The sequence below is a fragment of the Lactuca sativa genome, chromosome 9 (assembly GCF_002870075.4).
Source record: "Lactuca sativa cultivar Salinas chromosome 9, Lsat_Salinas_v11, whole genome shotgun sequence".
Classification (NCBI taxonomy): Eukaryota; Viridiplantae; Streptophyta; class Magnoliopsida; order Asterales; family Asteraceae; genus Lactuca; species Lactuca sativa.
Window position 1 is genome coordinate 20792323 of NC_056631.2, and position 15821 is coordinate 20808143.

At 31.6% G+C, this 15821-nt stretch overlaps 1 protein-coding gene across 2 annotated transcripts; it reads right to left on the minus strand.

The window, feature by feature from the left end:
• Positions 1–2666: 2666 nt before the first annotated feature.
• LOC111917988 (putative ribosomal RNA-processing protein 12) lies at positions 2667–9836 on the minus strand. Of its 2 annotated transcripts, none has more exons than XM_052767940.1 (19): positions 9611–9836; positions 8109–8658; positions 7605–8025; positions 6929–7138; positions 6764–6849; positions 6484–6694; positions 6224–6408; positions 5963–6151; positions 5632–5838; positions 5515–5556; positions 5307–5441; positions 5152–5220; positions 4015–4113; positions 3684–3848; positions 3506–3607; positions 3371–3430; positions 3228–3296; positions 2969–3070; positions 2667–2901 (listed from the first exon to the last, which is right to left on the minus strand). In XM_052767940.1, the coding sequence occupies exons 2-19, from the start codon at positions 8607–8609 to the stop codon at positions 2782–2784; spliced, it is 2973 nt and encodes a 990-aa protein (XP_052623900.1). In that variant the 5' UTR covers positions 8610–8658; positions 9611–9836; the 3' UTR covers positions 2667–2781. The 2 variants fall into 2 exon arrangements, with proteins under 2 accessions (XP_052623900.1, XP_052623899.1); XM_052767939.1 differs by having other exon boundaries at positions 9600–9836.
• Between the last annotated feature and the right edge of the window lie 5985 nt (positions 9837–15821).

Consider the following 15821-nt stretch of genomic DNA (forward strand, 5'->3'; position numbering starts at 1 on the left):
GGATATGATTAAGAAAATTGTTTCAAGCTACTGTGTTCTTCTCTTGATTTCTAGGAGATTAGCCACCTCAAAAAAGGCTTTTATCCATTTGTTACGATCCCACATCAGCCGAGAGTAAAATAAGTTGGTGACTTATAAGTCTAAGTATCTCCTACAAGCCGACTTTTAGAAGTGAGTTCTACACTTGGGCTCATAGCATGATATGGGCCTAATATGTGATGTGTCCGTATTGGTACGAGTCAAAATGGACAGAATGTAGTTATAATACAGTTAAAACTAGGGGTGTTCGCGGTGTGGTTTGGTGTGGTTTATCCTCAAAACCGCAAACCGCATCGCATATGCGGTTTGTTATTTTCGGGAACCGCAGACCGCACTGCAAAGGTAATAAACTGCGTTATGCGGTGCGGTTTTGTGCGGGCGGTTTTGTGGTTTTTGTGCGGTTTCATAAACATAAATATTAAATTTAGTTTTAAACATAATAATTGTGTGGTGCTTTATATTCTATGAAGAAAAGATTAATTGCCTGTATAAACATCTTCTTTATGCATAATATCAAAATATTTTACAATATTTTAAAATTATAATATGAACTTATGATACTGTAAACACATATTTTTGATATAGTTGGCTTCCCATTTTGACTCATGTTTATCGATCGAAATCTCATAAACATTATTAAGGGTATCAAAAGTGGTAAACATCTAGCGTGTTGTGTGTGTGTGTGTGTGTGTGTGTGTGTGTATATATATATATATATATATATATATATATATATATATATATATATATAGATTCAGGTTCATTTGAGACCATTCAAATTTTGTGAGACCGTAAGACCAAATCTAAAAATAATTTTAAAATGCAAAATAAATGGAAAAATCCAAAAAAAAATATTTTAAATATTATTTTCAGAACTTGAATTAACTAAAAAAAATCTCGTTTTTTTTTTTTTAAATACGTGAAATATTCTAATAGAATATTACACTGACATATTCTAAAAAATAATTTTAAAATGCAAAATAAATGGAAAATCTAAAAATTCTTTTTTTAAATATTATTTTCGGAACTTGAATTAACTAAAAAAATTTTAAAAAAAAAATCTTATTTTCTTTGAAAAATACGTGAAATTCTCTTAATAGAATATTACACTGTACATATTCTAAAAAATAATTTTAAAATGCAAAATAAATGGAAAAATCAAAAAATTCTTTTTTTAAATATTATTTTCGGAACTTGAATTAACTAAAAAAATAAAAAATAAAATAAAATTAATAAAAAAATACGTCTCACGGTCTCACAAAATTAGGTCGTTTCACATGAACCTAACCCTATATATATATATATATATATATATATATATATATATATATATATATATATATATATATATATATATATATATATATATATATATATATATATATATATATATATATATATATATATATATGGTATGTTGCAGTGCGGTTTGAACCGCGGTTTGGTAACTATAAACCGCAAACCACACCGCATAGTGCGGTTTATGAAACTACAAACTGCAAACCGTGCCACGAGCGTGCAAAACAGCAATATACGGTGCGGTGCGGACGGTTTATGCGGTTTGTTGCACACCCCTAGTTAAAACCATAAGGTTTCTAGCCCAACGATATCACACGCTGGCCTCCTTTCTCGAGGTCGAGGGTTTAAGTAGTGGTAGACTTGCCAGGGTAACACATTGGAAAATTTTGCATCATGCTAGAAATTTTCTCAAAAAAATCTCACTTTTTCCAAAAAATTTGAGCATTACAGTCAATCAATGAGTCAAAGTGTTGTTTGGGACATAGATGGATGACCTCTAAAAGATTTGATCATCTCTAACAGTAATAAGCGATTTAGGTAGTATTTTTTTTTAAAATAATAAGTCTTTAAATAAATGGTTACCATTTTAAATGCTCTTAGAAACACAAAATATGAAACTAAACCTTATTTAAATTGGATCGGGCTGCCTACAAATCCAATTTCGGCATAATTGTATTTCTACTTTTTGCTAGCATCTAGCTAGGACTGTTCATTATTTGGATAAAACCGAATTGTCAAATTTGACAATTTGGATCGGACTATTTGGTTCGGATATTCGGATTTTTGGATTGGTTTTTAGCAAAACCGAATTATTATTTTGGATTTCGGATTGGTTTTGGTTTTTAAAATAAAAACCGAATAGTCCAAAAAAACCGAATTGCAATTTATTATTTTGTTCTTTTTAATATATATCTTTAATAATTTATAAATTTACTAAATTATTCTTTTAGTATATCAAAAATTTTCATCTATTATAATACTTTAATATGTACTTATAAAAAAAATTGTCTATAAAGTAGTAAACTATAATATATTTTTCTTGATAGTTATTTATAAGTTTTAGTTCACAACTAATTAAACAATATCTTTTAGTTTATATTATAGAGTAAGTTAATATTAAAGTTATATATTTGTTGAAATATCTTGATTCTTGAAAACCGAATTGTAAAAAACGATCCAACCGAATTATAATTTGGTTGGATCGGATCGGATTTGAATTTAGTTTGGACTATTTGGATCTACGTTTTGAAAATCGAAATTAATTTGGATTCACTTGATCGGATCGGATTAAACCAATCCATCCAAACGAACACCCCTACATCTAGCTATGCTAAAGAAAATTTTGCCATTTAAATTATCAGCATTCAACATGGAATTCTGTTTTGTTTCAAAACTTTGATAGATGTATAAATCTTGAAAGATTGCCATTTGATTTCAGCCTCGTTATGTTCCCAACTGTTGTCTACAGCAAAAGCCTTCTTCTTGAGATGACACAAACATAGAAGTAATTAGTGCTCTGAGTGCCTCGTTCGCCTTGCCTTCTTCGGGGGAACTTGGAGCACTCTGTAATTTAACAACTCATGAATACAACATTTCATGCATAAAATCAATTTGTAGATGTGATTGTTACCTCCAAACATATCCTAAAACCTAGGCGGTATTTCTCAGGTACAAGAGATTCAACTGATGCAGAACCACATTTTTGCACAATATTTTCAAAAATTTCATTCACCTGTAATTGTAAAAACATGAGTACATGCATACATATATATATATATATATATATATATATATATATATATATATATATATATATATATATATATATATATATATATATATATATATATATATACGTCGTGTGTATCTATCTATAATTTAACACATACATTTGCTTTGAAATCATGTTGAGGTGATCTGCTTGTTTCCTTGCCTTCTTCCAGGGAAGTTGTACAAATCTGTAATTTAACAACTCGTGAATACAACAACATTTTATGCATAAAATCAAATGGTGATGTGATTCATTTGTTACCTCAAACACATTCCTAAAATCACCACGTTCCAGCAGCAAAATCTCCGGAAGGTCACTCACCTGTAACATGATAATAATCATGAGTATGTCATACATAGATACATCATGTGAGTGAATCCATAATTTAACACATACAAATGACCAAGATTGAAGTCCATTCAGAATATCACATAGGACCATCTTCAGTTCTGCCACTTCAAGGCTCAAAACCAGCATCTTTAGAAACCATAAAACAGCCTGACAACCATATATAAACTAAATTAGATTGATCAATAGTAGAAACTCTAAAGCTAAGATAAGAAATAGTACTTACTTCTGCAACTTGTATGTCTTCTTCCCTATCCAGCAACTCAAGGATTTCTGGCACAAGATCGGGCTTCAATTCGCAGATTTTTGAGTCGTTGGATAACATAATAGACAATGCAAGGATTGCACCACTTGTAATGCAAGGAGAAAACCCAAAGAGATACCCCATCATCTGAAAAGTTGAAAATATGAATAAAAGAATGTTTTCATTTCAGAAACTAAGAAAGAAAGTCTAATATATATATATATATATATATATATATATATATATATATATATATATATATATATATATATATATATATATATATATATATTGAGTGGTAAGAATACCTTACCATGGTGATGAATTTATAATAAGTTTCTGGTTTGGATTGCATGATGGAACTTGTATCTAGAAGAATGTCATGTGCCACTTCTCTCCTATCCTCCTTGTCCTGTAGATCAAAAGTAGATTATATTATACAACTAGGTTACTATTTAATCATACAATTGATAATTAATACAAAATAAATAAGCCATTTTTAACCAAAATATGTGTATAAAGTACACTGCACAATAATCCAACCAAACATGTTAAGAGACACATACATGCAAAACAGAAACATGGCAATGTTTTTTAACCAAAATATGTGTAAAAAGTACAATGAAAGTTTCCATCAAGTTTATCTTTCAGTTACACATAAAAAGTATAAAAATCATAATAAGTAGGTTTGCAAATTTATGTTATTTTAGGGTAGAAAGGAAAAAAAGTGACTGTAAATATACTTTATAAAATCCTATAACTAACAGATTAGAAGTCACTTAATATTCCTATCAATTAAAGCAGTGTACTTTGAAAGTACACTGTTATTTTAGGGTATAAAGGAAAAAGTCACTAAATTTTGTTTTATAAAATCCTAAAGTAACAGATTAGAAGTTGGTTAACATTATTGTCAACTATAGCAATGTACATTGCTATTTTAGGGTAGATAGGATAAAAAGTCATATATTAGAAAGGAAAAATGGGGGTAAACCTGCATCTGTTGAAGATGAAAAGGATTCAGGAAAAACAAATTAACAGATTAGAAGTCACTTAGGATTTATTAAGTATGCTATATGTTTATTAACTTTGTGGTAGTCAACAAAATGCAGTTTAGGAAAATAAATTTGCATCAGGTTATGTGGTATGTGTATGATAACATAATAAGCTCATAATAATTTTTTTGAAGGGCCCACTTTGTGCAATCAAAACACTCAAAAATATATATAAGTTTGTCAATTCAATTTTATAAGTTTTTCTTACTGTTTCTTTTCAACTAAAGATTGACCACTGTAAATTATAGCAATGTACTTTCAAAGTACATTGCTATTTTTTTAGATAGAAAAGATTAAAGTCAATAAAAAACCAAAATATAATGTTGCACAGTTTGGATAGAACAGAGATAGATTATAAGAACAAACAACTTAATGAAATGAATAAAGGTAGATCTTACATCTTTTAGTGTCACAATGATTTCATTGAGCACCCAAACGCCATACTTGTTCTCTCCATCACAAGTTCTCTACAGAAGAAATTCATTAGCAAACAAAACTATTAGAGGCAATTTGACATGATATATAAATAAATCACACTAAAAGAGAATATAACCTCGAATGAGTGAAATAGCAAGGTCTTTAAGCACAAAAACCTCCATCTAAATGAAATTATATCGACAGGGGACTTCAAATCACGTAACAAATCCACAAGTTGCTCGAATCTTGAAGACATGAACTCAAAAGATTCCTGAATATTTAAAGCAAAAACAAAAATGAGACATATTATCTAAAAGAATAAGTAGTAATGGTGTGGTCCTTACCAAAAGTATGTAAAGATTGGCATACGCTTCCTCATCATCTTCCTACATAAAAATAAGGGTATATAAGGTTTGATAGTATGATTCTAAAAATGCTAAAAACATAAAAAACAAACAAACCTTCAAACAATCCCCTATACAGCAGTATATAAAATCTATTGGATCCATTCCAACATCAGCAACAATTGCTGATGCTAGTTCATGTATCAGACCTATGTTGGCATTTTTCTGATCAGAAACATCCGGCTTCACTCTTTCAAGAGATGAAATAAAAATTGCCTTTGATGTTGGGAATTCAGCGATATTTGCTAAGCATCCAATTGTTTCCTGTGAATGTGTATTATATATATATATATATATATATATATATATATATATATATATATATGAAGTCAGAAACCAGGGAGTAAATAAATAAAATTTGGTGAATTTACGAAATTATGATAATGACCTTTAGAAAAGAACGTTTCTCAGGCGACACCTGAAAGAAAACATTGGTAAAAGCCTTCAATAATGCCTCTGACCATGATGCCATAACCTTGATGTTTCTCTCTGCGTTTTCTTTTTCAATTCCCATATCTATAACTCCGGAACTTCCAGGGAAACTCAAACTTAAGCTCATGTTTTGCTTCACAAGACACTACAGAAAAGGGAAAAAAATAGTTAAAAAGAAGCATCTAGAATAAAAATATAAATTAGAATTATTTATTACCTGCAGTGCAATAGCAATGCTCTCAAGCATAGAGGCATTTTCTTTGATGTTTGGAATTAAAATCTCAGCCAAGGACCCAAAACTTTCCTCCAAATCATGCGGATAGCGACAAAAAGAAGGTAGTAATTCCCAACAAGTACGTGAAAGGGACTGCATCTGCTTTCTTTTTACTGCCATCTTTTTACCTTGAAAAAAAAAACTTATGTCATTATAAAATCCAAAACCGTTATACACAGTTTGAGGGGGTAGCACTACCCTACCTCTTTTACACGCTTTTCTGAAGGATTCAGATAGAGGCACTATAGTTCTGATGAAAAACCGCACATGTGAATATATGACATACTCCTTATAGATAGGTAACAACCAAGTATTTGAGCAAGTCTGCTCATTTGCATCAAACGAGAGAGGATACAATGTGTGTATTTTATCGGGGCCCATAACCATTACGGCAGACCCGATACACTGCTCAAACTGTAAATATCAAATATCAATATTATGTTAAAAAAAACAAAACATAAATGTCAATGATAAACAACTTACATGTTTTACATCACAAGTAGATGCATCTGACATAAAACCAACAGTCTTCATAAAAATCCTGTCCATGTAGATAAAAGAGTCTAACCCTACATATCACAAATATAACACAAAGATTAGTAACAAGTGCTTAATGACGCATACAACTAAGCTAGTAAACGGCCATACCAAGATGGAGAAATAAAGCAGAGATGACACTCAAAGAATGTTCATTTGGATAGGTCCTCAGAACTTCTAAAAGTGAATCACATAAGCATCTCACTAGATTTGATTGCTCAGATTCAGCATTAAGTTCCACTTCACTGAAAAGTACACGGGAAAACATTTCTTTTAAGATATTTGAAGCCCTTGCAGCAGTAGCCTCACATATCAAAAGACCTAAAAGCACATTCAAAATAATATAATCAGATAACTAATCATATCGTTATCCTGACCTATATAGATCTATTTCCCTAACAAACTTGTCTAACTAACAGAATTATTCCCTTCCACGTGGCTTGGTCCTCCTTTTGTAAACTATCAGACTCGACAACTTGTTCCTTATCATATTCATAGCTTGATTTTAGCTTAATATATCTATCATTGTAATTAGAAAGCATAAACTTCTGTAAATAGCATTGGCATTTAGCAAACTAAATAAGGAATTAACAAAATTACAATTGGCATTATTCCCATAATAAATATAGTGATGTGACAATTAAATGAAAATGGAAAACACCATAAATTGACAAGTAGCAAAAATAATTCTAAAATTCTCAGATAATGACGTGTCAAATTCAATGAGAATGTGCCATTTGTCAAAAATGATCTTTATTTACTAGGGTAGATTAGGGTAGATGTCTACCTGTTATAGACTGAATGAGTATGGAATAATCACTTTTCCATTTGTCTGAAATCTTCACGGTCTTTACAAATGTAAGTTCGGATTCAGATTCAATGAGAGCAAGTATCTCCTCCATTACATCTAAAACATACAATGTTGAAAACTTGGCAGTCATACACTTTTGTAATTCTAGTATGACTTCCTGCATGTCTTCTGGTTTTGTTAAAAAAGGAATGAAACGTTTCAACAGATCTAACATGTGAAGAGCCTTCAAGTGTTCACATTTTGATCCTTCATCATCTTTAGATCCATCTGCTTTCTCAACTGCCAAGATATAGTTTCTAAATGTATCTAACACCAATTTGGTTGCACTTTCTTTGATAATAGAATTTTGGAAACACTTGAAGACCTTCAAAACACAATGTTCAGCACATTTTCTAACCTGCACATTTGGCATTAAACAATCTACTATTATAAATATTGATTATTGTCACAAATTCACAATATAGGAAAGAGACAATATACCTTTTCATTTTTGTTATCTACTGCATACTTGATAAACGTCTGGAAACTTAATTTCACAATATCCCAATCTCCTAAATCACAAATCTCCAGCAATACCCTCAAACACTCCATAAATCTTAAAACCCGCAAACTCACAAACTCAACCTCCAAACATTTAACCACAATCTCGACAGCCTCAGCCGCCTTAGACATGGATATAGACTTCTCAGGAACCATAGTCAACACAAATGTCAAAAACGAAGACATTCCAGACATTGCATCAGCATTAAAGGTTGAATTAGAGAGGGTATGAGAATATGAGGAATCATAGAGGGCGTCAATGATGTTAACGAAGTAATTGAGCGGAGTGACGGGCAAAGATTTAGATTTTATCATACATTGGGTATAGGCAGCAGCTGCGTAGAGCTGGCGGTGATGAGGTGAGCGGGATTTCTTGTAACGGTCGGCAATATGTTCAAGAATATCAGATTCGCCGGTTAATGAGGTAGTGGATTGCTCCATGAATGAATTCTTGTGGCCGTCGTTTTTTCTTAGGGCTGTTTGTCAAGATCTGAAAAATTAAGAGGAAACAAATATTTGACATTGAATGTTGAGATATAAATGACAACAAACTTGCAACCTACTTTTCAAAGTATGTTGCAACCTACAAATCCAAATTCAACAAGGAAACAAATAAACACTTTAATCATTTATATAGAAACTCCATATCAAATCCATCACCAACTTTTCAAAGTATGTTGCTAGAATCGATAATTTATCAAAATCTCCAATTGTTATCACTTGTATAAACTACAATATTAACCAACCAAATTACCCTTCTGTATTATTTTTTAGTGAATTCAAATACTTGTTTATATAAAAACCGAAACAATTTCTTAAATAATTATTAAAAAAACCTAAACATCATATAAAATCCAAATTGAACATACATCAAAATGAACACAAATCCAAATAAAACATAAATATTTTCAAATCCTAAAAATTATATTGAAATCCAAATAAACCCTACAAGCACATCAGCACATATGATATGAGCTGTGATTTTAGAAAAAAAAAAATAAGCATCAGATCAGATTTTCGTGTCCATACATTACCAAATCAGATTTCAACATTAATACATCAAGAAAAGATATTTCAGGAAAAAAATGACCAAAACAGCCCTGATATTGCATTTGCCATCTCTACTCAAAGGATATGTAATCAAAATTCCTCAATTCCAAATTGAAATCATCAATCTTTATGTCAATTTAGTGTCACTTTAAATAAAAACATGCTTCCTGAAAACAATTTGAGTAAAACAGAACAGAGGAGCAATTTGTGTGAACGACACATTTGACAATGGAGATTTCAGCAAAAAAATAACCAAATGCCAGCAACAATTACAGATTCATTATCGATTTCAGCAAGAAAACATTGATTTCACCCGGAAATCGTCGATTTCATCGTATTTGGGGAGAGAGAAAAAAGGAAAAAATAAAAAACGATACATACGTGAAGCCGACCTCTGATGTGCGACAGTGGCGACGTATGCTTGGGAGGCTGGCACCGAAGGTATGGGAGGGTGGCGCCGGAGATCCGAAGGGCAGCGATGGCAGCGGCTGACGGAGGTGGAGCCTATGGCGGCAAAAGATTGCAGGTAATCGGAGTGTGTTGGGAGGGAAGAGGGGTCGGTCGTATGAAATAGAAAAGAGAAGAGGGAAGTCGCGTAGGGCAAAATAGGAAGACACGCCTCTTTTTCTTTTCAGATGGTAACAAAACGGTCTCAATCTTACGGATCTACCAAAGTGGTATTAAAATGCAAACAAACCCAAGTTTGAATCCATACTGGAATATTATCTAGACTAATGGCCATGTTTATTATGAGATGAATGATCTTAACTATGACTACATCTCATGTTGAATCCACGCATCTAACTTTACATTTAGGACTTCGCAATCTAGCATTGCACTTACAATTCCCAAAGTCCCAACAAAGAGTCTTACATCATCTAACAAAATTAGTTAAGGTAACTAACTAAGGGGTTGTTTGATAGTTGCTAACTGGATTAGAGCTGACTGGGTTAAAAGTTCTGATTAAGTTAACTTCTGATTGAAACTTATTGTTTGATTCTACATCTTACTGACCGTGCTAAATGACTGTATTACCCTTAAACAATATTTTTATAATAATTCCTTTATAATTTACCATTTAATTAATAACATTACATTTTTTCTATAAAACATTCAACATGAGTAAAAAAAATAAAAAAATTAAAGATATATAATTTTTGTATGGACTATTGGCTTGATATACACATGCAATTTTATAATTAATCGAATGATTTCACCACAACAATTTTGCAGATCTGTACATAAATGATAATTTCATCCATTTTAGAATAACAAAAACACAACTATTCTATCACATATATATACAATGAGAATACGTATGTAATTGTGCAAATATGTAATTTAGAAAAAGTAAAAGTATAATGACGATAAAGTATTCAAACCACTAAAATATATATTAGACGGTTGAAAACCTTAGTGGACCAATAATTAATACCACATTCTAAAAAAGTCTTTGCTTTGATGCACAAGAGAATTACATGGACAAAAATAACAAAAAGTAAATAAATCAAAAGCAAAAAACATGAAGGGAATCACTCCTTGTCTGGGATCAACACAACCGAACCCGTTGGTTTTCAACTCTCAAGAGTAATGTGAGATTGGGTTGCTTGAGACAAAGGATACTTGTGATTAACATGAACCTTTAATACTCCCTTTTTAGCATTAGAATACAAGGCTTCAACAACTATAAGCAGATCTCGACTCAATTACCTGCGATGTATCCGACTCTAAAGCATGACATGCCTGAATGCAAAAATCAAAATGGTTTCAGATTTTACTAAGGATTACATAGCCTAAATATGACATAAAGAGGCAGTAATGATCCCATAGTACATGAATATCAAAATTGGCCATAAGTTATGCAAAGACTCAATTGGAAATTATCTGTACAATGCACTCAACTAACCAATTGGAATATATTTGCACAATACCGACTTTGAAATTATCTATACAATTCATCCAACTCATCAATACATCAATACTCTTGAGTATTCTTTGTTCAACTAGTCTTTTACTTCACAATAGGCAAGAAGTCAAAATCTTATACAAATTTCATGAATCTCGAATAATGCAAAGTTTATGAAACCATTTACTAAAATATGTGATGTTAATAGAAAAGAAGCATACCAAGAAGAATGTATATGAGAAATAACTAAAAAGGAAAGCAACCCTCTTGATATTCGACCTCCATTGATAGTACTTGTTCATGGATATATGTCATATTTCAGAAAATAATAATAATAATAATAATAATAAGATAAATTGATTTCATGTTCGATTTCAGATCATATAAGTGCAGCAAGATGCTAATTTCATATATGATTTCTTGTCAGATTTCATAGTCATATAATTTAAAAAAAAAAAAAAAAAAAAAAAAAAAAAAAAAAAAAAAAACTAAAAAAAAAGAACGCAACTTACTATCGAGATGTAGAGGCTGGAAATCTGGCGATGATGAAGAGCATATAGAGCAAGCTGAAAAAAGAGGACGATGGAGGGTAGAGGCTTGGCAATTTTCCCTTTGAGCGATGAGAGACAGAGCAAGAGGATGGAGCAAAATCGAGGCGCGTTTTTTTCTAAGGGTTAGAAGCCGGATAAAGCATTAAATCTTCCGGTCAGCCTCTTCCTGACCGAATCAATATATTGGACCAGGTCAGATATAATTTTCCCTTTATCAAACAGGCTGACTGGACTGAGTCGGTCAAAAGAACTGACCAGACCCAGTCAGTTGTATATCAAAAACGCCCATAATTTCCCCTTTATCAAACAGGCTGACTGGACTGAGTCAGTCAAAAGAACTGACCAGACCTAGTCAGTTGTATATCAAACAGGCCCTAACTAATCACTTAACCAAACCATGGTTCTCACCAAACAAATATCTTAACTATGGTAACTAATAAACAAGAGACTAACGGAAATAGACGACACTAACGACTATTACATCAGGATCATGGAACACAATCTGCTTCTATACAACAAAAGACCCACGATACTTTCCACCAGAAATACATATGAAATATGGATTACAATGATACGTTTTTTGTAAATAAAAAATTATAACATGATGTGGTAATGTACATAGGATTACGAGGCAACATGAAATACCCCTGTAAGAAGTGATACTGATACTGATGTCCCAAGTAAAATGAGCATAGAATCCCTTTGAGCAATGCCAATGGAGAGCTTAATGGAAGAATTCAGGGAAAATCATTCATTTGAAGGAAAGGATTCCAAGATTTTTCCTGCTACTACTACACGCCCACCATTGGCACAAATCAATTGAAAATTCCTATTTTTTCATGTACAGAATCTTGTTGTTTCTGTATATGATCAAAATATATCCCTGCTTGGGATTTAATGGGTTTTATATTAAAATCAAAGGTGGTAAGAAAATCCAGGAAAACTATGATGTAATTTAGGGATTTTTGTTGATTTGGGGAGAATATGTACTTCATTTTTTCTTATATTGTAATGTTATGGGGAAGAGTGTGGTAATGTTTACTATTGGATACATTTCTTATATCACGATTAATGTTTATGTTTGGTGTTTTAAAGATATGTACTATGTATGTATCTATACACTCATTGTTTCAAAATCATGTTTTGAGTGACAAGCAAATAGCCAAATAGATGATTTCTGGAAATGTTAAGATGTGATTGTAATTTAATTTTTACAATAAAAATTTCATTTTTAAACTAGGATAAACATCCAAAATCCAATTTGAAAACATAATATGTAAACCATTGTTTCAAAATGATCATAAGGTTAAAAGATGTTAATTAGAAAAAGCAACGCAAGTAAATAACAATAAAACATCGATGAGAATGTATAGCCACGCTGCACCCTTTCTTCAAACGATCTGAAAAATATTAAACTTAATAATGCAAGCATAAAGCATAGTGAGTTCTCTAGTATACAACATATTTCACCATACATACAATGCATACAAGCAAAAACTCTCGATTCAAAAGCCGATCCACCATCATCCCCATCCAAAATACAATTAACATACATAACAAAGATTGGCACCTTGCCATCAAATCATGCTGACTCTCAAACATCAATTATCACTGACTCTCAGCCGTCATACCTTCATCGACTCTTAGCCGACATACAACCATCGGCTCTCAATCAAGCCATAAATATACCGAGCCTATTACTAATACTGACGATTGCCTTGAAAATTCGTACTCATACGTAGTCGAGAAATAAGATAGACAATCGAACTGATAATCCTACCTGAGAACAACAAACAAGAACCATGCATAAATCCATATTAACAGTTCTCAACTATGAATTTTAAACTACATATCACCCTTATGGCATTCGCTCAACGATCGACCAATACTACTAATAACTCAACCAAACATGACACAAGTAGGAATGGAAAAAAATCCCCATATCCGATGGGGAACCCGAAACCCTCACTCGCACCCGCTTTGACCGGGGAATCCCCAAGTTGACCTGGGGAGGATGGGAATGGGTAATCCCTAAATTAAAAAGCGGGGATGAGGATACCCCTAGTCCCCGACCCTAGAGCCGTCCCCGGTAGATATTAATATATAAAAGTAATACAAAACATATATATTTGTAGTCAAATTTCAATATCTAAATTTTGATCCAACTAACCAAACTCATTAGTAATTACTTGGTTGAAATTATATTTTTCCTTATATGTTTATCTATTTTAACCTTGTGTGCGTGCGTGTGTGTGTGTGTGTGTGTGTATATATATATATATATATATATATATATATAGGGTTAGGTTATATTGTTTCTAGTAACTATTGTGTGCCAGAATGCACAGATCTGGACCATCGGATGAAATATAATCAAAGGTCATGATCTGAGGGTCTATGATAGTAGAATAGGATAACATATACCATATAATCACACAAATTTCAACATAAGGGCATTTTAGTCAATTAACCTATATTAAAAAAGGAAATTTTCGGATTTTTAGGGATAATTAATTCCTTTATTTTTAAAAATCTGAATATTTTAAATTAATTCAAAATTAAAAATTCGATTTTATTCTGTCAGAATGTTAGAATGTTAACCATAAACTAGTAAATATATTTTTCAATTTTATTCTGTCAGAATGACATAATGCCAACCATAAACTAGTAAATACATTCTAAAAAGAATACACAAAATCAATTCTTGAACTAATAATATACCAAATAATTACATTGTATGATTGTGATTCATTGAATAATAACAACATTCTGAAAGAAAAAAGAAAAAAAAACATCACAATCTAACAAAAACACTAATCTATTCTGATAGAATATTATTTTTTAGCAACATTTTATACATTGTAGCATAACACATTCTGGTATAATACACTCTCATTCTCTATGTTTTCTTCCTTCTCCACATTAATGTTAGCCTCTTCAAAACCTAAATCCACAAAGAAAACATAATCAAGATTCAAAAATTAAAAAATTCAATGCATTCTAAGAGAATAAAAACTATAAATTCTGACAGAATGTACTTGTTGTTGACAATTATTCTCAAACATTCTAACAGAATACATTTATATAAAATAAATTCTAATAGAATACATTACATAATTCAAGAATTGTGATTGTATACAGAATTCAATAGCTGTGATTGAGTCATCAACACACATATGCATTCATTCCCAGTCATGAATTCAAGAAACAAACACACATTTACATTATCGATTTAGAAATATGAACACCAATTTTGAGTTTTTCGAAACAAAATCCAACTTATGACTGTGAAGTGCAAGTTGTATCAGAATATTTCTTCAATCGAACAGAAATAAACCATTGAAGAAATCGAATTTAATAAGATGATGAACACAATCTCGATCTTGAAAAAAAATCGAGATAAAATCAATCTCGATTGAGGTAAATAATTTCCAGTTATATCCCCTAGTTGTTGGATTACCGGACCAAAGAAAGAAGAACAGGAGGATGCCGAAGGATACCTCCATCCAAGTACCTGCAATCGTCGGGATTTCCTGACCGTTTGCTCCTCGCTTCTCATTCGTGTTCATAGACCCCACAACAGCGCCACCGCTCCTCCGCATCCCCTTCTTCAGCCTCATCGACCCCAGAATCCATCATCGATTGCGAGACGAGAGTATGTGCTCCCTTTTGGATCCGTCGATTGTAGAAGAAGAAGTAAAATCGGTGATGGTGATGGTGTTGATGTCGATGATGAAGTGTTCGGCCGCAAACATATCTAGGTCAAATATATTTAGTTTAATTCCTTAATTGAATGACTAGTTTATTTCCTTAATTGAATGATTTCAATTAAATAATTTCCTTAAATAAAAGTACAAGAGATCCAAAATACCCTTTAATGATTTATTTAATTATTTATTATTTCTTGAATTCTCATTGGTGCATTTAGGCACACAATAGTTGTTAAAAACATTTGAACCTAGCTATATATATATATATATATATATATAACAAATTACTGAAATTGTCCTGTGATTTGATAAAAATTACGTGTTTGGTTCCTAACATTTCTTTTGCATTCGGACCGTCCCTATTATTTTGATTTGTTACGTTTTTCGTCTCTTACAGACATAAAAAGACTATATTACCCTTGATCATTTCTTCTTT